The sequence below is a fragment of the Numida meleagris genome, chromosome 23 (assembly GCF_002078875.1).
Source record: "Numida meleagris isolate 19003 breed g44 Domestic line chromosome 23, NumMel1.0, whole genome shotgun sequence".
Lineage (NCBI taxonomy): Eukaryota > Metazoa > Chordata > Aves > Galliformes > Numididae > Numida > Numida meleagris.
Window position 1 is genome coordinate 6404180 of NC_034431.1, and position 24049 is coordinate 6428228.

Genomic DNA, 24049 nt, shown 5'->3' on the forward strand with positions numbered 1-24049 from the left:
ATTTTTCAGGGCAGAAGAGGATTTGAAAGCTGAGTACTAGGGTCCACCTGCAGTTGCAAGGAATTCAACAATGTGCAGGTACTTCTGTTAGCAAATTACAGGTTCTTTACCAAACACACTTTGCAGTGCAGGATTTCATTTTACGCCATTTTACCAGCACATGCCCTGAAGAAGGGTCTCAGACCTCCTGCTCATTAGAAAGCATACTGCTGAAATCAGGAGCTACTTTGTGCTTTCTCTCCATAGCCCATGATATGGTGTATACAGGGTCAGCACTTTATCTCATGCTCTGTGAGCCCTTACAGATAATTACAATTAAGAACCATTAACTAATATTTTCCACAGGTGGAAGAAAAGCAGTAGCTCTACTGCAGATCTCCTGCCAGTTGTAGATGTCCTTGCTGTTCTCATTTAAGCAGCGCAATTCACCACCTGCTGCTCAGGGCTCATGTTTCTTTCAACCATCCATCAGCCAAGTCTGCCCTACAGTAAATATAGGTAGATCATGGTGCTTTGGTATGCTACTCTGTCCTTTACGTTCAGTGCCATCTATGTGGTGCTGTACCATGTTAAATTTTCACCTCCTCTGAGATGAGGGGATTGCACATTTTGAAGTTGTCCACATGTTTCTTGGTGAAGTCATTCTGTAGTTGGTAGATGTTTTCAAAGGGCCTGACATCCTTGCCGTCATGTTAGACTCCCAACTTATAGAAGAGACGTCATCTTTTCTACACACACAGTTGATGAATGTGAATCTATTCTTATTATTGGATTTAGGGACTCTGCCTGGAAGAACAGTGCTTCTTGTAATCTTCACTCTGTTTTTTTCTTTAGAGCCTGTGGATGTTGCCTGAATACCAGCTCTAACAAAAATAATAGCCCTCGTGATACAAGGCTGGTCTCAGTATGAAAGGCATTTAGCATCCTGTTTAGAGCACTGAACCAAAAGTCTGCAACAACAGAGCTCAAAGGACAGACTAATTGCATCAGGATGTAATTTTAAGGCCTTGTATAATTTCTAAGCTTTCTGACATTATTACCTTAATTAAATGAGCTCTGTAATTTGCCATCCAGTGCTCCTCAAGTTTGAGGTTTCTTTTGCTTTTTTTTGGGAAAGCCTTTGTAGATGCAGATTATAAAAACTTAAAAGCAAAGAAAACAATGTTTCTCACTGCTCTCAAAGCCAGCAGAAGATGGTTTTTTTGTTTTTTTTGTTTTTTTTTTCCCTGAGAATCACTGCTTAAGTATGATACTTGTGTATGTTAATCTTCTATGCACAGATTTGGAAAGTACATCCTTGTATTCCACGATATCTAGTCACCAAGAGTCACCTGGGCAGAAATGATGCTCTATCAAAAGAACAGCAGGCCCTGGGTTAGCAAGGCAATTCCTGCAATACCTCAATCCACTGTGTGAAATGAAGGCCGACAGGAGAGTGAATATCAGTTTTTATGGTGGGGAGAGGGACTTTTTTCCACAGCTGAGCAGCCTAAGGGTAAAACCAGATGCTCTGAGTGGGGCTAGCACTGAACATAAAATTGTTCTTTGCTCCCATTAATATACAGACTACTATTAGCTTACACCAGGGAAAGATCAGCTGCTCTCGAGAACCGGAAGCCTCTACAACTTAAACTAAAGCAATACTTTACTAGCTAAAAGCGAGACTAAGATACTCTGTGGAGGAGATGGAGTATTTATATGGTCAAGCAGAGCAGTCAGAGGAGACCTGTGGCTGGCATGAAGCTGTGAGGCTCACGTTTCATACCTGGTTTGCTTTCCCCTTAATGACCAGTGGTGTTAAGCCCAGGAGGGATGTGCATTTTATGTAAAGAATGCAGCATGGGGGCAGAACAGACAAGTGGTATCTGGGCCTCGAAAAGATGAAGAACCAAAGAACGAAAACAAAATATGAAATGATAAAACACACCAAGAGACCATCCCTACCACCAGGTGAGAAAGGATATAGCAGTCACTGTTTGGTTTCATCATGACCATTCACAATATTCCTTCCTCCTCAGTTTACTGGTAGGTAATGGTGCTCCAGCAAGGTCTGCACAATGAGTGCAGCTAGGCAGGGGCTGCCCAGGCATTCTGTACTGAGTGCACACAGAGTCTGACTGAACCAACTTCTTGTGCTCCCTGAACAGGGAAGCCAATGGCAGTCTGCCCTCCCCATGCAGTCACAGGATTCCCATCTCTGGAATTTCTTGGTAGTTCTCACTCCTTGTGATTTATCTGTCTCCCTGACGTTACAATAATCAAATAAAGAGCACTTTAAAAGCAATATTTTCCAGAGCCAGGTGAATTTCTGTCCCTCTGAAATTCAACCTACAGAAGATGATGGAAAACAAAAAGACACCATGCTCTTTGTCAGCCTCTCCCAAAAGCTGCGTGTGTCCACACAGCAGATTCACAGGCTTTCTAACAGCCATCAGATACAGAGACCTCATATACTCAAGAAAGGAATCAATTCCGTAAAATAAACCATTCTCCATAACTTATTGCAATTTATATTATTTTCTTGTATAAATGTAAAAGCTCTGCAAAGTAAATAAAAACTCCAAGTTAAAACCACCAGCTGTAATCCAGCCACAAACTTTTCAGAACTACTGCTAATTTGCAGCCCCCTCCCCCCCCGTGCAGCTGCCCCATATTGCCTTCTGTTAGTAAACAGTTCTCCCCGCTCTCTGGCCCCAGTATCTTGCTCATTTTTCTCCTTTTCTTCTCCACAAAGCACTGGGAGACACAGCAGTTCCTAAGAGATGCTGCAGAAAAGCACAGTGCCTCACCCTGGAAAGGTCTGCATGAGATTTGGGGCATGCATTTACCTCTGTGAAGCCCTCCTGCAGAATATCCAGTAAATTCCCCCTGGCCAAACAGGCAAGCATTCTCCACGATCCCACTGAGGGGCAAGGGTCTCAGCAGGCGTATGGCAGATCCTCCAGCTCTGGGCACAGCCTCTTCCTCCTCCTCCCAAAGACAAAGAGTTGGAGCTCATCAGGAACCACATTCATATCCCATATGTGCAGTCCGTTAGTGCACGCAGATAGTTGAGCCAAAGTCAAGGCTTGCACTGGGCATGCTCACGAGAGAGCTGCTGGGGGAGCAGCGATGTCATACGGTTCCTATGGAAACGCCTCAGCTTACAAGATGCAGCCCAAGCGCTGAGTTAGGGAAACATCTGAAACCTATTTCCAGCAGTCGTACTCACATGAAACCTGCTGTGGAAAAGAGGTTTTCAAACCCACCAAACACAGCCAGCCCTGTCCAGCATGGGAGCAGGGAGAGAGTCAGCAAATAGCAGATGTCTTGCTTAGCTAGAAAGCGAGAAGGCTGTAAGAGCTGCAAGCTTAAACTCTTAGCAGTCGTTCCACAGCCCTGAAGAAATGGCACCATTTTTAGCCACCCGCTAGAGACAGGAAACTGCAAATTACACCACAACACAGCAAATAATGTTTGCACAGTGCTGGTCTCCACTCTAGCTGCTGTGGCAATTAAGGCAAAAGAAGAAATAAGAAAGAAAACTGTCCAATTAGAATTAAATGGAACCCCCAGCAACGTTTCTAAAGCAGCACTAACTACTTTCATCCCAGAAAAAAAAAGTATCAGATATCTTCAGGCAATCTCCCAAACTTCTCACCTTACAAGAAATGCCCTGAAAAAAGAAGGAAAGCGTGGAGAAGTCCCCTCCTGCCAGGAGCTGTCTGCCAGTCTTGCTGGGCAGCACAGCAAGAACTGCCCAGCAACATGCCGCGCCTTCACAGTTATGAATACCAGGCCAACCATTTGGGGAGAGACAAGTAAAAACAAACATGTTTTTCTGCCTAAGTATTGATGGCTCTGGAGGAAAAAGCCATTGTGTAATTTTACCAGGCTAGAGTTTTCTCTGTTTGATATGGAAGATGCAGGTAAAATACAGAAAGATAAGCAACAGCTAATTTCCTTCTGCAGCCAACCCAAGTAATTAAAAAATGAGTCAGTCCCCAAACGTGATATGAGTTTTAAATATAGTCACATTTGCGTTTCCTGTTTACTTTTCAGAATTCAATAGGAACTGAGATTTTTGTTTTCTTTAATTGCAGTGTCACATCTGTTAAGCAAAACAATACATTACTGTGAATCTTTGCAAAAAATCTTGCAAGGAGGCAATGCTGGTGGTTAGCACCTTGATCCAGTTTGCTCTTGAGACTCAAAAGGACTCATAACGCCATTAACTAGATGACAGTAAATATTTTTCCCCATTTTGTACAGTGCAAACAAGTAGGTTGTGCCTTGCAATTTCAATTACATTTCATAGAAAACCTGAATGAGTGGGTTCTCCATCAGAAGATTTGAAAAACCTTCGTTTGAAGGTTCATTTGAAAAACAAAACTAATTTTGAGCCTTTTCTGTGAACTTTATAATAATCTCAAATAAAAAGTTATATTTATTAAGTGCTTTTCAATGCTACACAGTAAGCATACATTCGTGGAAGACATTTACATGTAAGAATACTGAGGTCATCCCCTCCAATCCCTCTACACCCCTTCAATTTCATGGAACAAAAAAAACCAAAAACCCAAAAAAAGCCAAATAAACTGCAGAAGTACTAAAGTGAAACAAAATGTACTTTGGCTGTATGGAAAAGTGGCAGATGGCTGCGAGGTGTTCTCTGATTGTGTTTAGAACTGGTTTTATGAATTTGATAGCAGATTAAGAATTATATGCTCACAATCCCCACAAGCTCTAGATACACTTGTCCTTTGAAGAGGAGATGAGCCACAGACAGGCAGTCCTCCACCACAGACTATACTGGGGACGTGACCCAAATTTACAGGATTTCAAAATGAGAGTAAAGAGACGATCTGTGCAAACAGCATAGAAACAAAAAGTATAAAAAGAATTTCATTTATAAAAGGTATTGTTTAAATCATAATAAGCTGACAGACTGAAAAAAGAGTTCATTCATTATGGACCTTGGTGGCATTTAGTGGAAAAGACTTAAAAAAAGACATTTTTTGTTATCTTGGCAAGCATTTCTCTCACCCCTACTCCCTATTCCCCTATTTCCTGGCACAAATCAAAGGACTTAAAGCTAGATGTGTCACCCATGGTATGGTAGTGTCATCCCTGAGAAATGCAAAATATCGTCAGCTGAACACATTGGGGGAACTGTGAAGAATTTTGTTTGGATTGGAGACACTGTTCAGGTCGGAAGCCCTCCTCTGCCTGCCTTTTTGGATCAACAAAGAAAAGCTAGCTGGGACTGAAATCTGAAATTCAGGTGGTCACTTTCAATCTCATATCCCTACTAAGGAGCTTCCACCCGCTAGAACATGGCAGCGGGCAGTGTTTGCATTACGCATGGCAGGTCCAGAGGCAGGCCTGCTCACAGCGTGCTGTCCATCAGAGATTTTGTCATCAAAAGATTTGCTTCTACATGGGGATCCTTATCTCTGAAACAGAACTGCCTCTCTTTGACAACAGGAATATCAGAGAGTAGAAACTAGGCCATTTCTGACTGAGTGGCAGAGTACGCTGAGCCATTCTTCTGTTTACTGTGGTAACACAAATGCATTTGGGTACATGTGTGTGCTGAAAATAAGTTTTAAAAATTAAATCCCCTCTTTGTGTTTCACTCTTAAATATCAAGCTTCTTGTAGCAGGGATCATATTTTTCTTTCAGTTTTATAGCATCATAAAAAATCCCTTTGAATGTTTTATTTCCAATAAGAAAAAAAACGGCCCTCTCACCAAAACTAATTCGTTATAATTCTTACTTTCAAGAATGACTTTTAAAATTCCCGAAAAACAATTCCAAAATGAAAGGAATGGGAGGCAGCAATGCAAGAAGGATCTTGGCTCCACTGCTCCCGATTGCTGACCTTCCATACAAACACGCAGTGCCGGGTTGGTTGGCAGCATTGCCCTCTCCTGGCCGCTTTCAGCATAACCGTTGTGCTGAATCCTGGGCAAGGCGCAGGACAAAGCGCCTGGGAAGACACCAAGCTGAGTGGTGCAATTGATACAACAGAAAGAAGGGATGCCATCCAGAGGGACCTTGCCAAACTTTTAAGGTGCGCCCATGTAAACCTAATGACGTTCAGCAAGGCCAGGTGCAAAGCATTGCATCTGGGTTGGGGCAATCCCAGGTATGTACGCAGACTGGGAGAAGAACTCCTTCGAAGTAGCCCTGTGCAGAAGGACTTGAGCTCCTGTTAGATAAAAAACTTAACATGAGTGAGCAAGTGTGTGCTTTCACCCTGGAAGGCCGACAGTAGGGCAAAGTGGTGACTGTCCCCATGTACTCTGCCCTTGTACGGCCCCATCTGGAGTCCTGCCCCCAACACAGGAAATTTGTAGAGCTTTTGGAAAGGGTACAGGGCTGTGAGGATGATCACCCCCTCTACAAAGACAGGCTGAGGGGGCTTGGCTTGTTCAGTCTGGAAAAGAGAAGGCTCTGGATAGACCTCATTACGGCCTTCCAGTTTATAAAGAGAGATTATAAACAGGAGGGAAATCAACTTTCTACATAGGTGATAGGACAAGAGGGAATGGTTTTAAACTAAAAGAGGGAGATTTAGATTAGATGTCAGAGGAAGTTTTTCACAGGGAGGGTGGTGAGGCACTGGCACAGGCTGCCCAGAGGGGCTGTGGGTGCACTATGGAGGCATTCAAGGCCAGGCTGGATGAGGCACTGGGCAGCTTGAGCTGGTGCTTGATGTAGTGGTCAGCAACCCTGCCTGTGGCAGGGGGATTGGGACTAGATGATCTTTGAGGACCTTTCCAACCCAAGCCATTCCGTGATTCTATGCTTCAGAAACATAGCTCATGAAGTGCCCCCTCCCAGCCTCCCCATGAAGCACCCAGCAGAGTAGTCACACACAGTGCTCAGACACTCACAGACGCTGCAGCAGGCTGTGGTGGGTGACGAGGCTCTGCGCCCAGCGGCGTTCCCATGCCAGGTGCTACAGCTCAGCTCAGCACAGCAGGAATGCGCCAGCAGCACAGCGTGCCTTGTCTCCTGAGTCCTGAGGGGGGGAAGCAAAGGCATCAAACACCAAGGGAAGAAACAGATTCAGCAATGCAGTGCCTGGATACACCCAGCGCAGAGAGGGGGAGTTGCTGCCTTCTGTAGAAAAGCACATTTAAGTTTTACCATCTGTGGACTTAGGAAAAGTTATACATCTTTTGTTTTCTTCCACATGTAAAGCAAGTATGGTGGAAAGAATCCCTTCAGAACACATACAAAAGATTCCCAATGACGTCAGCTTATAGCACACATGGGATCTAACTATCTCCCCCACTTCTGGAGGAGGAATCCAAATCAGCACTGCCAACACGGCAGTGGGAATTGCTAATTTAAAACAGAAAGGCAGACAGGTGCCAGTGCCAGGCGCTGACAGGCCGGGCGGCCCGTGCACGGGGAAGGAGCGGGACCCCAGAGGGCAGGAGGGGGCCCGGGGGCTGATGAGCCCCGGGGAGGGCGTGCGCAGGGAGAAGGGGCTCCGGGTGGGTTCCAAGTCCGCTCCCTGAGGCCCTACCTGCGCCCGGCCCGTGCGCGTCGCCGCTGCCATGGGGACGAGGGTGGGGGGTGGGGCTGCCGCCGGAGGGCGGGAAGTGGGCTGGGGCGGAGGCGGGAACGCGTGAGGAGCGTCCTCCCCTCAGGGCCGGGCGAAGGAAGTGCGAGTTCATCATCTCAAATCAAAAATCTTATCTTTAATGTCCAAGGAGCGTTCGATATAGTAACACTCATTTAATGCCTACGCAGGCCAATCTTGGGAAACAGAGGAGACAGGCTGTTGGAGTCCGTTAATCACTGCAGAAACAAGGCTTTTAGGAAAAAACTTCAGAACGCGTGACTTTCACTTATCATCATTTCGGGGCCTGGCAGTCAAGTCGAATCTCTGCGGCTGTTCTTAACGCAGGGCACTGGATCACCTCCAGGATATGCTGTACTTCAAAAATGCCACCAGTGCTGCCCAGGGAGTGCTGGGTCACATCCAGGGCTGTTCCATGCCAGAGATATGGCACTGAAGGACGCTCACTGGGCACAGTGGGATAGGCTGGGGTTGGACTTGGTGATCTTAGAGGTCTTTTCCAACCTAAATGACTCTATGCCTTACACTGCAGGCCTTCGAATAGCCCAGCTGAGGTCAGCTCAATAGTACAGGCAAAAAACATTCCTGTTCAGGTAGAAAAATAGACCGTCTCCATTCATTACTTAAAAAGGGCTTTTTACAAACCTTAGTCTGGCTTTGTAACAGCCCCACTGAGGTCTGCTGGATAACATGAGCAAAAAGACCTGTTCAGGTAGAAAAACTGTAGGGTTGGTCCTCACAGCTTCCATCTTAGCACACAGTACCCGCATCAGCTTTAGGTTTTGTCACAAGCAGGAACTCCCTCATGGTTTTCTTCTTACATTTATGTGAGCCATAATATCCAAAACATTGCACGTTTATAATAGGTACCAGGATGTCCATTTTTCAACACTGGCAATGAACAGATTGCTCCATGACCTGCGTTTGGCTGTGCAGACCATTACTTAGGAACAGAATGTGCCAACTACTGACTTGGGGCCTGAGGACACTGCTTGGGAGCCCTGCTCAGCTACCAGCACTGCAACTGTCAGATGTAGCCCTGCGGCAGATTCTGGATGGCTGCTGTCCTGCATTGCTAACACTATTTTAAACCCATAAGCAAATTCTCAAAAGTGTATTTGGGAGATTTAGCAGAAGACACCACATGGCATGTGCTCTGTGTTGCAGGGTTTTATAACTAAGGCTGACAGTACAAAATAAAAAATTAATGGAGAAAAAGTTTTCTCTAAAATTGTCCAGGATTCATTCACGGTGTCTCGGGCATGTGAACAGCTACTGCAGCCCAAGGACTGGATAACTACCCTAAATACTGGCAGTGGCTTTAAGTGGCTGCCTTTCAGATAAGCTGCAGGTTTTCCTTCTTTCATTTTCAGAGAGAAGAGCTCACTGCTCACTTCTGTACATGTTGGGGTAAGAATGTGTATTGGTACTGACCTTCAACAAAGGAATTGTTCTGTACCGCTCAGTTAATTCTGTATTTCTGGCCTTGGTGTGCACACTGAGAAAGCACTGCTTTTTGAGAAAAGGAGATGCATGATGTGCATGACTGCAGTATGCAGTGGCTGGTACCGGAGGAAGACCGGTAGTTACTGCTAGAACTTCCATGCCATTTCCTCCCGGTATCAATCACATTCTGTTCTTAACATCAACATAAAATCCCATGGCAACAAACATCTCCCTTGCCCCAGAATGGAAACCTGTATGCTGCATTCCCACACAGAGCCATGCAGAGCCAAGGGGAACAGGTTGGTTTTTGGCCAGCAGAACCAGAGGCGACTACTCCTCATGTGAGAGTAAATGCATCTGTGTCCTCGCGCAGGTGGAAGACACAGCCTCTGTGCTCTGCAGGCAGGCTTGATGTGTCCATGAGGTTAGCCTGAGTCTGCAGCATCTCTCTGTCTGTGAAATCCTTTAGCTGCTGAAGAAGGCAGGGGTTACCAAGCTTTTTAAACCAAGGTCCCATTCTTGCTGTCATATTTCAGCCTGGGCCGGGGGAAGTTGAGGGTGGCATACTCTGTAGCATTCTGCATTTGTAAGTTCTTCACTTCTTCCGCAGAGCGCTCCCGCACCTTGGTGAACACCTGGATGTCTGCATAATGAATGCTGTCATCCTGCTTTGTGTTCTTGGGTTTATTCACGGTGGCGTAGACAGGAAATTCCATGACATTTTCATATGCTGGAGCCTTTGGGAAAAAAGAACTCGAGATGGTCAGCTCTGAGCTGCTGCTGCACCAGCATGCCCTACATGCTGCCCCTGCACCACCCAGCCTGCTGACACCTCAGGCTCAGAGAGAGGCGTTATCCTATTGCTTCCTCTGCACTTCAGTGGAAAAAAGTGGGCCTGTATCACTGTGCAGCAATGCACATCGTTCCCACAGCCCTCCCAGCCTGCACTGGATGAGATGTCACAGCTCTGAATGAACTGCCCACGTCTGCCTGACCCATGTAGGCTAGGAAGCGATGGTCAACTTTGTTTTGCCAATATCCAGTCAGAAAACAACCCTGTAAAGCTGTTTACCTTCCTGCCAGACTGGTGCTGTTGGCTCTCATGTCTCACACTGGTTCCTGAAAAAGAGACACCAGCGGATCAGGTTAACACAACTGTTTATTGTTCCAGCTTTGAGTTCTGAAAAGCAGCATCTGGCACACGAGCTCTCTCCTCTGGACACAAATCAAATTTCCACCCCATTTGACATCCTCAGCCCTCACGCTGTCTTTGAGGCCCACCTCTGAGAAGAAAGCCTGGGCTTGTTTCTTTGGAAAAAATAAGGTTTCCTGGGATGACAACATGCTGTGGACCGCAATGTTCTTGGCAGAACCTAGAAGGATGTACACAGCACAGAGAGCCTCCTTGTCAGGCCTTTGGAGAAATCAGATCCAGTTTTAACTTTATTTCCTCTCCTGCCTGCAAACATATTTTGCCCAGCATGGTCCAAAGGCCACCGAACACAACTGGGCTACTTAGTTCCTCCCTGCTTTATTCTAGGCACTGATGTCAGAGGAATGTTTGCAGCTCTTACGGGAGTTTGATGCAGTTCCTGCTGTGCTGCATGATAGGGTACTTACACACTTTTTGGTGCACAGCTCCGGTATTTTAGAGATACCAAGGAAGCCCCTTCCCATGCTCTTGCCCTTTTGCTTTTTTTAATGAATTTTTTCCTCTTGTCTCTATCAGACTTCTCTTGAGAAAAGTCAAGTATGGAAGAGTTTGGGAGAGGACCTCAGCTAAGGGATCCATCTGCAGCCAGCACTGATGAATGCTAGCTATCCAGGGGCTGATTTACTCTCCCTGTTCTTGCACTCTAGAGCACCTTCACAAATCCTTACCTTGCTTTTCCGTCTTCCTTTTAAAAAGCGAAGGACACTTCCTGGAATCAGAGAGAGATGTCAGCCCCGAGAAGCCTCTGCTTTCATCACATGTAAACTCAGAAGCACACCCCAAGGTTCTGTATTTGTGCAGGGAGGTCCAAGAGCCCCTCCTCCCCAATCCAACCACCCCTATTTGAGTGTCTGGGACTGCCAGGGTCTGCTGGGAGCTTTGTGAGCAGCTGTGCGGGCCCAAGCCCTGCTGAGGGAATGAGGCACCTTCTGAATGTGAAATTTTGCAAGGAGAAGGTCCAGGGGGGAGATGTAGGTGTGCATTTCCCTCTTCTGTATCTCCTCTACTATGCTCTATGGACACCCCCAAGGCTCCTTGCCTTTCAGCCCTGTCTGGCAGTCCTATTATGCACAGGCATCAGTGTGAAGGAGAACAGATTTCACTGCAGTTTTGCAACTATGTTTCCACAGCTGTATGATCAAAGTTACAGGATACTGAGCATGATCTTGATTGGCACAAAACATTTCTCTTAGAACCAGATGCTCTGATAGCCCTGCGCCCATGCTTTGGCTTCCTTGCCCACTGAGGAGCTGTGCACAGCCGAAGAGCTAATTTAATGTTTCAGATTGTTTTTCCTGATCACAATTTTCCACTTAAACACAACCAAACCAAACAAGCTGTGCACTTTATATAAGCCAAGCCAAATACAAATCTTGTCTGTACCTGTGTGACCAGAGAGAGACAAGCCAAACACAACCATGTCCCAGCCATGGCGCAAACAGGAGCCAAAATCACTCCAGCTGCAACAGCAGAGCCATGAACTGAGCTCCCACAGGCTGGTGCTGGTGCTGGTGCTCCCACAGGCTGGTGCTGGCAGTATGGCTAGAGCAGAGACGTGTCACATTCCAGGCCAGATGCATGAGACAAATGTTATCTTTGCAGCATAAGCAAATGTTATCCTTGCAGAATGCCCGCATGGCTGGAAGAGAGGAGGTGCCAACCTGGTGCAGCTGCTCCTACGTACACACACGCACCTAACAGAGCCTGCCGCACAGCTGAACGTGTGCAGCCAGTGCTTTGATGGGGGCTGGACTCCTCTCAGACATCACCCAACGTGTACAGTGTGTCCCACATTTGCTGGACAGATCTGCCACAGGCAGGAGCAAAGTGGTGCCTGAGGCACAGCTTTTAGAGGCAGTTTGGGGAGTGACAGAGCAGGGCTGAGTGTATGTGGTAATGGTTTTGGTGCTCTAATGGCAAAAGGAGAAAAGGAATGGCAAAAAAACAGGAGACCTTCAAAACAGCCAGTAATGATTAACCAGGACCTGGGAAGTCAAGAGTAGCTCTGGGGAAGGCAAGGGCTGTGCCTGTACAAAAGGATCCAGCTCTGCTTCTTATGGCTTTGTCCTGGTGTGGTTCCCACCTGCAGCTCCCCCTCCACCGTCACTATGAGCCCACAGGGTCTCCGAGGCCCTCCCTGCCTGGCTTTGTGCTGGAGTTTTTTGCGTCTTTGCAGGCAGGTTGTGTGCTGTAATTAAATAGCACCGAGCGAAGTAAAATCAGCAGGGTCCAAAGTCTCTCTTCGCTGGGAGGCAGGTTCCAGCCCCAGCTTTCCCAGCCGCCTTGGCTTGTTTTGGTTGTCTTTCTTTGCAGAGCAAGCATTAGCAGCCAGCGTGTAGACTGGAGCTGTTCTGAGGCTGTGTGCAGGCTAATCACAGCCAGGTAAGAGACAGCATCTCCCTGCCTCAGATCTGCGGTAATTAGAATGGATGTGGCAAGGGGAATGAGCAAGGCAAACCTCTCCCCTCTTCTTCTCAAAACCAGGTCAGACGTGTCGTAACTAACTCACAGCCTGCTGGATGTACGTTGTATTCTGCATGGCAGCATGTGTCCCTGCTCCTGCATCACTGCTTCTCCTTTCTCCATGTCATTACCAACCTAATTTCTGCTTCACACTGGGTCCCAAATTCTGGCATCCATTGCTGCCCATGCACATTGAGGTGAGAATCCTGCCCAGGGCTGAATTTCCAGACATCCAGACCCCAGGGCACGCTTTCCTTCACTAACAGCTCCTTGATGTGAAAGAGTTTGCTGGAATGGATTTTCTTAAGACTTCAGAAACCTCCTCCCTTCCAGACAGAAGGCAGGTACCTAACTCCCCTTTTGAAAGTCTCAGCTTTAGTTAGGAAGCCCAGCTCTTTGCAGATGCTGAACAAATACCCAGAAATAAAAGCATAACTGGTGACCAGAAACCATGAATCATGCAAACCTCTGCACTGGGGCTTCAGTGCACCCCAGTCTGTGCTTGGTCATGGCGCTCTGTGGGTGTCCCACAAGCCACATAACCTACAGCATATACTCGTTTACCTTCCACTCTCCTTACTTGCCTGTTCACAGCCTGTGCAGCATAGTGAAGCCTGCAAGCCTGAGGCCCTTCCTTACCCAGGTGCTTTCCTGTGCAGGACACAGTGAGAGCTCCGCTTTGGTCACTGCATGGGGTAGGAGTTAGCATGTGAGTCCCACAGGGGTGGCTGGGGCAAAAGGCTCTTGGGCCAGAGCTTTGTTGTCTGCTGCCAGCGGGGAGCAGGAAGACAGTGGTGACACCACCAGCAGAAACACCACCCCAGCTTCTAACTCTCCGTTTGGGAAAAACGTCCAGGAGGACACAGCAGTCCTGATCTCACAGCTTTGGGACAGCAGAAGTTGGCACTGACCCTGAGGAGCCAGCCGCTCCAGGCTGCCACTGCACTGCTCCCCAGGCAGAGCAGAAAGCTGCTCTTCTGCTCAGCCCTGACTGGGCAAGTTACCATCCAGCCTGGGTTAGGCTTCCTTTAAGTGGCAGAAGTTTTTGTGCATGGCCTGGCATTGCTCAGACCTGCGGGTGCCACATGATGTGTGCTAATGGTGCTGTGTGCGCTTTGAGGTGCCTGCACAGGCTCTTGTTCACTGTAGCCATGAAGAGAATGCCCTGGGCACCTTGTTTAACGCCTGCCATAGGGCAGAGGAAGTGAAAAACAAGGAGATGTCAAGAACCAGCTTTCCCCCTTCCACTTGCAGTTCCTGTTCCTGAATCCCAGACTCTGAGTGTGCTGATCCCCTCTTCGGCTCCAGCCACTAGGTGATGCTGTGCCTCTTAATGATTAAAAAGCACTGATGATTTTCTACTACTTGAGCAAATGCAGTGTTGGAGAGAAGGTCCCCTCTGCTTCACCTCATACCCACAGCTCACCCCGTGCACTGCTCTCAGCGCTCCATGTGTTCCCACTCGGTACCGAGCGATGCTCCCCGTGCACCCACCCCCTGCGCAGGGGCCGGCATAGAGTGGGAGCGGGGACTGAGCCGTTCCTTCCCTCTCGGGAGCCTGTCAGCATCTGAACGGCGCGGCCCGGGCAGAGGGGCTGAGGGGGGCAGAGGGGCTGGGGGGCCGGTGCCAGGGCATCTGCCTTCGGGGCAGTGCCACAGCCTGGAGGTTTTACCTCCGTTGAGGCACTTGTAGGGATTTCAACTCGATCCTCGCAGAACCCAGCTACAGTCCCGACGAGGCGAACCCCCCGGCCCGGCCCGCCCCGGGCAGCTGCGAGGTGCAGCCCCGGAGCCGCACAGCGCGGCCAGGCAGCACCGCTAAGCTCTGCCCGAATGTGGCTCAGGTCGCCGCCCCCCGCCCTGCCGCCGTACTCACCACGGGCGCCCGCAGCTGCAGCGGTTGCCCATATCGCTCCTTCCTCCATGAAGCCGGACCGTTCTCTGCACGGGCACGGCTTGTATTTCCTGGTTCCCCGCTCGGCCCCTGGCTATTCCAAGGGAGTGTCTGCAGGATCAGATTTCTCGCCGCCGCGCCGGGCCCGTGCGTGCCATCTACCGGGGGGCTGCCGCCGGCTGCCCGGGGCTGGGCGGGCAGCTGCTGGTCCCCGGGGCAGGCCTGGGGCTGGAATTCTGCCTTCTGCTGCCCCGCTCTTGGCGTGCCGGCAGGGAAAAGGTGCAGGAGGGATTCAGGTGTTCCTGCACAAGGGAAGCTCTGAAGCGGGAGCTCAGGGGGAACAGGAGCTGTCAGTTCTGTTCATGCGCACCAAGTGGGATGTCTGGAAAATGTGTGGCATCACCTGCGGAAGGGAGTGGATCTCCTGCGAGGGAGGCAGTGGCCCAGCAGAAGTGGGAGCAGGTTCTTAGAACACATCTCTGGTCGTTGAGCTGATACTCAATATCGAAAGGTACTGTGCTGATGTTGCCCGGGAACTGAAACTGTGTCCCACAGCTTCGGTTTGTCAGCTCTGTGCGGGTCTGAACACTCCCAGGGATGTGCTGACAGCTGGGGGAGCTCTGATTCTCCCTTCTTGGTGGGCTGAGATGGGGGCGGTCCTCCTCCCAGCCGCCCGGCATCGCTTGTCTGCCTGAGCACAGAGCAAAGCCTGGGTATAACCAGAAGCGGCAGGAGGAGGAGAGCTCTACCCTGAGTCGGCCAGGGGCACAGCTGCTCTCCTGGGGGAGCTGCACTGTGAGTTGCACCGGCTCTTGAGCTGAATCTGCTGTCCTGCGCGGCTGGGCTCCCGCAGAGCCCTCCCTGCAGCCCGGATCTGACCGATGCAGGCAGGTGGGATTCAGCCCTGGTCCTAGCAGGACCAGTTCTCGGGCTGCTGCACGGTGGTCTCAGGAGTCTGCGTAACCTTAGGAAACCACAGTCTGTGTGTCTCTGCATTTGCCACAGACGCTGTTGATTCAGTGAGCCACTGTTTTGAGTATTGGGATAACTACGTTGCTTTGTGGAGAGGGAAAACAAAGAGGTTGGGAGCCTTTTCCCATCAGCCCCAAACACAAACGCTGGAGTTGCTGCTTTGAGCTCTACTGGAGAAACAGAAAGGCATTGAAAACATTGGCAGAGCCGGGGAGCCCTTGGCTGCCGCTCCGCATTCACTTGCAGCCCGTCGGCAGGACAGGAGCCGCCTGGCTCCTGCGCCGAGCAGCGAGAGTCGGGCACAGCCCCGGGCGGCACCAGGCAGCGCCAGCCCCCCCCCCCCCCGGGGGGGGGGGGGGGGCCCCCCCCCGGGGGGCCCCAGCCCCCCCCCCCCCCCCCCCCCCCCCCCCGACAGCTGCCCTCAGCGTGTCTGGGTGACAGGCTGCGAGCCTGGCACAGCGCGAGCCTGCCAGTGCCCAGCAGTGGGGAATGAACTTGCTGGAGAGAGCGGACAGGGCTCGTAAGGGAGGGAAGAGAACTGTGTAATGGTTGAATTGCTGTGCGTTTGTCACAGACTGGGAGCACGCTACGATAGTTACGGACGCAAGGCAGGCTGGCATCACCGCAGAGTGCTGTAGGCACTTTTCTCCTTAGGACTTGTGCCCTGCATATACCCAGCCATGACTGCTGCAGGGGCTTGGGTGCGTGCTGTGAGTGGAATGGGGTCCGTGGTCTCAACGTACAGGATGCGCTGGGGGCTGCACACAGTAGGGCAGTCCGCTCCTGAAGGACCAGTCAGTTCTTGCCCTTACAAGCAGGTGACTGGAAGTCACTAGCACAGGATTATCTCTGGAATTATTACTAATAACCTAGACAAAACCTGTTGTAAAGGTGATTTTTATTTTGGCATCATCTGAAGTATTCACTGGCCCTCCTTGCTCAGAGAGGAGTGCAGAAGACTGTAGCCACATCCTTGCAAGAAGAGGCTCGTCCATCGGGACCTCGGAGCTTTTCTCTCTCCCATAGGAGGGCTGCACTGAGCTGTGCCAGGGCCCCCATATTTGGCTGGTGACACAGCATTCTCTCCGCTTTAATTGGCACTGACAAGGATTGTGCCTGATGCCTGCTGAACCCTGGGGCCGGCTGGGCAGCAGCTGCTGCTGACAGCAGCACACTCAATCCCCAGCCCCACGTCACAGGGCTGTGAATACGTTTCTCATTTAGCCGGTAGCATCACCATGTCTGCAAAAGGGGCAAAACTCTCATTTACAGGACTTTTCTCCAGATGAGCTCAGCTTGAACTCTCCGCTGCTCTGCTCCTCGCATCTCAAGCCACCAAGGTGTCATCCATCTTTCCTGCTGCAGAGTAGTGTGGTCAGGAGCAGTGTGAGTCCAAGGCAAATGAGAGAAGCTTGGAGGCAGATTTATTCCTCTTTCCACCAAAGAGCTGTGGGTACTTTACAGCATTGCAGCTCCACGAAGGCCAGCCACCAGCAAGGCACTGGGATGGCATGGGCAGGTGCAGAGCCTCAGAGCATTGGGTGAGAGCAGCCTTTGCAATTTGGGGCGAGAGAAGAACGTGGTGCTCAGTGGGCTCCCAGGAGAAAACTTGCATTAGAGTCCCTCCCATGAACACGTTAGTCCCCCTCTTTTTTTAGATCCAAGCCCCTTCTTCCGACCATCAGCCTTAAGAAGCAGAAATCTGCCATACACACGGCTGCATCCCAGCCCTGCTAAGTGCTGATGGTGAGAAATAGGGGCCTGGCACAGTGATTCCCCTCCCTGTCCCCCCTCCCTCCCTGCTCAAGCCCAGCTTTGGGGCCTTTAGGACTCTTCCTTCTCTTTTCCTTCCTCGGACAGTTCTTCCTGCCCCACCGTCTGCTCCTGGATTATCTTCACCTCGATGATCCTGGCCTTCACCTCCTTCCCCGTCCGGGGAGCCACGATGCTCAGGATGCCATCGTGGGACAGGGTGGCTCTCATCAGCAAGGGGTCGACGTCCAGTGGGAGGATGTAGGTCCTGGTGAACTCTCGGGAGATGAAGCCGTGACGGTCAGCCCTCTGGGGGTGCTGCCCCACCACCTCCAGCAGGTTGTCCACAGTGCGCACTGTCAGCTCGTCAGGCAGGAAGTGGCAGACGTCCAGGAATACCTGGTACTTGTGGTCGTTGACGCTGACCTCGGAGGTGCCTCGATCCAGCTGCTTGTTGATCCGCGGCCTGATGTAGTAGCCATGGTACAGGGCAGGGGCTAAAATCTCGCATGGGGACACACCTAGAAATGAGACCCAATGGGAAGCGTGGGGTTTCCAGGGAAGGGGGTGGAGAAGGATGATCAGCAGGGTGGCTGGCTCCTGCAAACACCTTGATTTTGCTGCTCCATCAACTGCACAGTGGGGACAGAGGCTCTGACATTTCCTATCCTTGTGCTTCCAGAATGCACACTCAGTGCCAGATGCTCGTCTGCCACAAGCTGAGGGCTGACATCCAGCTAGGGCATCTGCTGGGTGGACTGGGAGGGACTGGTGGGTGCATTGGGTGCTCAGCAACGCAAAGCCCACGGCTGGGGCTGGGCATGGAAAATGCTGATGGTGAAGACACTGCCCTGAAGAACTAAAGGCCTTTTGTTTGCCATTGTCCGGAGGGCTTTCCTTGGAGCTTTTTGCCTTTTCACGCTGTTGTGCCGATACTGAATGATTCTGCTGCTGCCCACATTCCTTCCTCTCTGCCAGCCGCTGCCGGGCTTTGTGCTGAACACCCCAGCTCAGCTTTTCTCCACTGTCTCCGGCTACAAAATCACCCCCACTCCCAGCAGTAGTTTTCTAAACTTCCCCCATCATGCTGCAGGCAAGGTGGGAGCGCTGCTGGCCCACGGCTCCCATGAGCAGGGCGCAGCCTTCTCTGGCTGTGGAGATGAGCACTGGGACACATCCTGCACAGCCCCAGCCTCTGTGGGGTGTGTGTGAGGCGTGGGGCATGACGGGGCAGCACTTTGCTCCATGTGTATAAACAGCAAACCGCTGGGGGCACAAGGGAGGGACAGGGGAGCCAGCACTGGGCATGGAAGGAGGAGGTGGACCTAAAGAGAGAGCCCCTGGCTATGCCTTGGCTATCTCCGCCTGGTTTTGCCTGGGTTCCCATGCTTGGGCTTCCTTGGCTCCAGGAGCTCTGCTGCAGAGGGACTCTGCCATCCTCCTGCACCAGAAGACAGAGAGCTGCCAGGGGTCCCATCTCCCTGCTTACCTTCTCCAAAGTTCTGGTCGTAGATCTTGCTGGGGTTGGCGAACTCGTACTCTGAGCTCATGGGGTAGGCGTGGGGCACCGTCCGTGCGGCCATGGCGAGCTGAGGAAGGGGCCTGTCCAAGCGCTTACTGCCTCTGAGAGTGAAGGCTGCAGATTGCAAGGTTTTAGTTGGGTGAATTCCACAGGGGGGAGTGTGTGATAAAAAGACGGACCAAAATAGCTGCACGCACAGGCCCTGGGCTGCCTCGCCAGGGTGACGAGGGAAGCTCCTCATTGCATTCCTGTAGGGCTGCAGGCTCTGCCTGCTGGTGGGGTGCAATCCTGCCCCCCCTGCCTGCCCCCCCTTGGGCAGCGGACAGGAGACAGGAACAGGGCCCCCAGCACTGCCCCTGCAAACCCCACCTGGGATGGGGCAGTGCCTAATGGTGGCTGGTGCTCAGTCAGGTTATGTGTTGTCATGCAAAGTCATCACTGTGAGCTTAGTGCTTAAATTAGCCCCACAGAAAGGGATTTGTTTTCCCCAAAAGCTGAGCTAAGGTAAGGTAAGGTGCTGCAGATAGCTAAGTGGCGCTGAGCAGGATGCAGACCCCGATGCTGACACTCCAGAACTGTGCCGGTGTGAGCCAGCTGTCTAGGCCGTGCCTTGGCCAGGGCTTCAGCACTGTGCAGTGGGACCAGAGGAATGCCTGTGCTGGAGGTCACACATTACACAGGGTCTGAAGCTGGCCTAGATCTACTTCTGTTGAACTGGGATTTAGTACCCAGTTAAGCTCCGCATAGTCTGAAACCAGAGATTTCCATGAGTCCATGTCCCTGCAGCGCGAGAGAGCAGGTGCACTACTGTTGATGTAATATGGAACTGGACAGAGTATTTATGGCTGGGGCTTCTGCAGAGAGCAAATTCTACTCCCCAGTCTTGCAGGCAAGTGGACAGGAAGAGGGTCAGGCCCTTTTGCAAGGGGCTGGTGATGCTAGCAGTGAGAATGATGTGCCCTTAAGCCAGAAGTCTGTATGTAAGTTGCAGATACTCAGAGCTCTTGTCCTTTAAGAACAGTTGCTGGGCTGAACTTAGCCCATAATCTGAACTGATTGCTGCAGGGCACAGGCTGAAAGAGGCAGTTTGCATGCCAGAGAAGGCAAGCAGCAATGCAGCTCTGCAGGGCTGCTGTGTGCCTGCTTTATCTCTGCTCACAGAGTGCTGGGCTCTTCTGCTCTCTCCAGCAAAGTGGTTTCTCTAGTGGGCAAAGGGCAAGAGGAGACAGTTGATGCCCTGTGGAAATCATCCTTAGTGTGCACACACCAGCAGGTGCCCAGGCAGGGTGCTCACTGGGCTGTGGAGCTGCACACCAGGATACCTCAGTACAGATCTCTTGGGCGTCCATGTTGCCCTCCCACTAAGGCCTCGGGCTTCCTTTGCTTTAAGGGAAGGCAGAGCCGTTCCTAGGCGTGTGGGTGCAGTGGGGAGCTGCAGCCTTGGTGCCGTCACTGGGAACAACAGCCCCTTGTCCTTTTCCATGTGAGCCAAAGATAGGAGCTGCATTGATCCTGCTGGCATCCAAAGCAGCTGGGAACATCCGCCAAGCCTGCTTGGGACTCAGCAGATAAACAGCACGTGGGGCGCGGGGCGGGCGGCTGGGCAGCTTGGCTTCTTGCTGCCCCATTAGTCTCCTTGTCTTCTTCTCCCCTTCCCCCTCCTTCTTAGCAGTCTGTTCAAACCCCCAGACACTCCTGGGCACTGCTGAAGGGACCAGTCCTGGACTGAGACAATAAAATCCCTGACACCACTATTTGGGAGGCCTCAGGGGGGAGAGGCCCCGCCAGCTGCACGGGTATAAAGCTGCCCCCTGCGCTGGGCACAGCACTGCAGCACTCATTTGCTTGGCTCCTCTGTCGCGCTCCGATGGATATCACCATCCACAACCCCCTGATTCGGAGACCTCTGTTTTCTTGGCTGACACCGAGCCGTATCTTTGATCAGATATTTGGAGAGCACCTGCAGGAGTCAGAGCTGCTCCCTGCCTCCCCCAGCCTCAGTCCCTTCCTGATGAGATCCCCCTTCTTTCGGATGCCCAGTTGGCTGGAGACGGGACTCTCGGAGGTAATCTGCCCTGCTTACTGCTCTTTGTTATCGCTGGGTGCACATCCTGATGGGTCTGGAGCTGGGGACTCAGGAGAGCTGGGATGCTGCTTGTAGGTGGTTAGCAGGAAAAGCCTGGGGAAAAGGGTGCTGAGTTCTTCCCTCTGCTCTTCCGTGTTAGGCAAGAACCTCTGCTCTGCTAATCACTTGTAACCGGGAGCAAGTATTGCCACAGCCATGGGCACAGGGACAAACCGAGCCCTGCATGTGCTGTAAATGGCTGTAGGAGCTGGCAGAAGAAAGGAGAAAGCCTAATTTCCCTGTCTGCCAAGCAAAATTTTCCATTCTGCTTCCTCCTGAGAAGCAGACGGGCAGTGGGACCCCTGTGCCAGGCAGAGTGGGAGCCCCCAGCTGCTGAGTAGAAAGAGGCCCAAGCTAAAGCATCTCTGCCAGGCAGAGCAGTGTTTTCAGAGATATATGGGACGGGAGGATCTTTAAATGGCCATCTGCTTGCTTCTGGGGCTGAGCCAAGAGGCATGCAGCTCAAATGACCTTGCTCAGTGTGCAAGTCAGCTGCCTATTTGCAAATAACTTATAGAGCTACTCAAAGCCAACGGAGTGAGAGGGAAGTATTTTCTTAAACTTTGCTTAATGTTTCCCTTGGTTTACTCACCTGTGTCTGGCCATCTGCTGAAGCAGCCATAATAAGCAACACAGGTAACAACATCAACATCTGATTTTCTCAGTGGAGAAATCTTCACAAATAATCTAGCAGGAGGATCAGGAAGCCTTCCAGGTAAAACTGAGGAAACTAGTAAGCTAGAGCTGGCATGGAAGCTGCCTCCATGTCCCAGAACAGAGCTGCAGGAGGCTCGCGTGTTCCCTGACCGTGACCGCAGCAGGAAGGCAGAGATGGCCAGCCTCCATTGCCGAGTCCCACTTATCAGACAGAAAATGCAAATTCAACCTCAGGAGCCAGCAAAAAGCAGCATTTGCTGGTGGTGACAAAGTGCAAAATGGAAGGTAAGGAGCCAAGATGAACAGCAGGTGATGCAGAGTTTCAGCAGTAGCCCTGCTGCTCAGATAAGAGAGGTGAGCTGGTAGTGCTGCTTGGCTGTGACATACTATTTTTGTTTTTAAAGAGTGACGACACAGGGGAAAGCCTGCAAGTGACACAGATGAGCTGCAGTCAGCTGCACACTCAGTTTCTTTTTCTAGAAAGACTTAGCAAAATCCAGTTGCAGAGACTGGAAATCTTCAGACACCTTAGAAAAAATGAGATAGAAGAAGAGTCAGTTTTAACAAATTCAGATTGAGAGAATCTCTTCCTTATCCCCCAGAAAATATTTATCCTATGCTTATCCTGAGAGAAAACATCATGTTTTATGTGCTGTAGTGGTGGGCATGAATGGAACAGGCTAGCAAGAGACAACCCCAGCCACATGAGAATCCCAGGACTGAATGCAGGAGGTCAGACAGTGCATGTGGAGAGCCCAGCATGAGCCATGACCTGCTGCATGCTGAGAGCCTGATGAAGCTGAAACCTTTGCCTGAAGTTGTCTCATTTTACAGATGCGACTGGAGAAGGACAAATTTTCTGTAAATCTTGACGTGAAGCATTTCTCCCCTGAGGAGCTGAAAGTGAAGGTGCTTGGGGACATGATAGAAATTCATGGGAAACATGAGGAGCGCCAGGTACTTCTGCTTTAACTGTGCCACTGTTAGCCAGTGTGTGCTTCCTCACCTATGGTTAAACAAGGAGGCTGCAGAACAATCCTCTTCTGTGCTCTTCTCAAACACTTCCAGTGCTTTTCATCAACCAGTCCTAATGGAAGATGCTCTGTACAAACCCCTAGCTGATCTCAGACTGGGCAGCAGCAGAGTGGAGATTTAGTGCTGATGTTGCATGACCTGTGAACTGAACTGGAAAATCAACTTTGAAGTGAGCATTTCTGGGCCTCCCTCTTTCTGGGAAGTGGACAGGAATGCACAGAGGCATTCAATAAGTTAACAATGAGCTGTAATAATTAAACTGCGTAATGAATCAATGCATTGCCCTGTTCCATTAGCAAGAGGCTAGCTCTTCCTGAAAAAAATACCTGTTTACCAGTTTACAGTCCTTAAAGATTGTGCTCTGCTCATCCCACTGCTTGCTGGCTCTGTGGCAAATGGGCAAAGAGAAGCCAAAAGCCATGTCCAAGGCTGTATGTAACAGGGATTGCCCATCCCCCTCTCCTTGCCAGAAGGAAACAAATCCTTGAGATAAAGTAGCTACATCACTGTACCCATCAGCTCCAAAAGCTTCTGGGAGCCCAGATCTGTCAGTCAAAAAATACAGCAATACTCACAGACACTGGAAGCCTGTAATTTGGGAACAAGATTTTTTGGCTAAGAAATGAATCCACCGCTATAGCTGAGATGAGATCTCTGGAGAGCTCTGTATTACGTGGACCCTGGAGACCCTCAGGAGGAGGGATGCTCCTCCAGAGAGGAGGAGCTCTCCTCAGAGCTGTGCAGTGAAGCCAGTCTCTTGTGGGCACAAGAGCTAGAGGAGAAAGCCTTGTCCTGCAAAGGGTGCCTGCACCACCTGCAGGGGCAGGGCAGTCTCTCACTTCAGCTCTTCTCATATCTTTACAAAGGAGATCTCATACTAAAAAGTCTTTTAATTTTCTGAAAAGTTTTCCTTTGGGAGCTGAAGCTTCCTGAACTCACACTTTATGCTAAGGGCCCATGGTTTAGGTGGAACTGAGGGAACACTTCTAATCAGGGCTGTTCCTTCTCTTCTCCTTTTGAAGGATGAGCATGGCTTTATTGCCAGGGAGTTCAGCAGGAAATACAGGATCCCAGCTGATGTGGATCCCCTGACCATAACCTCATCACTCTCTCTGGATGGCGTCCTGACAGTGAGCGCACCGAGGAAGCAAAGCGATGTCCCTGAGCGCAGTATTCCTATCACCCGTGAAGAGAAGCCTGCCATTGCAGGGGGCCAGAGGAAGTAGGCTGCTATGTAACGTCACCCCAGGGCCATTCAAGAGCACTTCTCATCGGATGCCAGCTGTACTCAATGGCCACTCTTATTTATTTATGCTGAGTAAGTTTACTAACAAATAAAACATGAATAAGCAGTCTGCATTTTTTGGTTTGGAGCACTCGAGACAATGAA

The 24049-nt window shown here is 50.6% G+C and overlaps 4 protein-coding genes across 12 annotated transcripts in view; 1 reads left to right on the forward strand and 3 right to left on the reverse strand.

Moving 5' to 3' along the window:
- The window catches only part of DIXDC1 (DIX domain containing 1), a 36482-nt gene extending 28817 nt beyond the window's left edge, over window positions 1-7665 (reverse strand). For 3 of the 7 annotated variants that reach the window (XM_021375812.1, XM_021375813.1, XM_021375806.1), the window contains exons 1-2: window positions 6883-7530; window positions 2829-2970 (exon numbers count right to left, since the gene is read on the reverse strand). In XM_021375812.1, coding sequence (XP_021231487.1) covers window positions 2829-2888 — 60 coding nt within the window. In that variant the 5' untranslated portion in view covers window positions 2889-2970; window positions 6883-7530. Of the gene's footprint in view, window positions 1-2828; window positions 3222-6882 lie in introns of all 7 variants that reach the window. The other 4 variants (XM_021375810.1, XM_021375811.1, XM_021375809.1 and 1 more) reach the window with 4 other exon arrangements.
- C23H11orf52 (chromosome 23 C11orf52 homolog) lies at window positions 7679-14673 on the reverse strand. The gene is made up of 4 exons (XM_021375819.1): window positions 14579-14673; window positions 10908-10948; window positions 10099-10145; window positions 7679-9763 (listed from the first exon to the last, which is right to left on the reverse strand). The coding sequence occupies exons 1-4, from the start codon at window positions 14608-14610 to the stop codon at window positions 9527-9529; spliced, it is 357 nt and encodes a 118-aa protein (XP_021231494.1). The 5' UTR covers window positions 14611-14673; the 3' UTR covers window positions 7679-9526.
- Window positions 14745-24018, forward strand: CRYAB (crystallin alpha B). 3 transcript variants are annotated; one of them, XM_021375817.1, is made up of 4 exons: window positions 14745-15107; window positions 20788-20907; window positions 22459-22581; window positions 23682-24018. In XM_021375817.1, the coding sequence occupies exons 2-4, from the start codon at window positions 20854-20856 to the stop codon at window positions 23883-23885; spliced, it is 381 nt and encodes a 126-aa protein (XP_021231492.1). In that variant the 5' UTR covers window positions 14745-15107; window positions 20788-20853; the 3' UTR covers window positions 23886-24018. The 3 variants fall into 3 exon arrangements, with proteins under 3 accessions (XP_021231492.1, XP_021231493.1, XP_021231491.1); XM_021375818.1 differs by lacking the exon at window positions 20788-20907 and having other exon boundaries at window positions 14746-15107; XM_021375816.1 differs by lacking the exon at window positions 14745-15107 and having other exon boundaries at window positions 20683-20907.
- Window positions 15952-19120, reverse strand: HSPB2 (heat shock protein family B (small) member 2). Its single transcript, XM_021375815.1, has 2 exons — window positions 18810-19120; window positions 15952-17841 (listed from the first exon to the last, which is right to left on the reverse strand). Exons 1-2 carry the CDS (start codon window positions 19081-19083, stop codon window positions 17393-17395), a joined length of 723 nt encoding a protein of 240 aa, XP_021231490.1. The 5' UTR covers window positions 19084-19120; the 3' UTR covers window positions 15952-17392.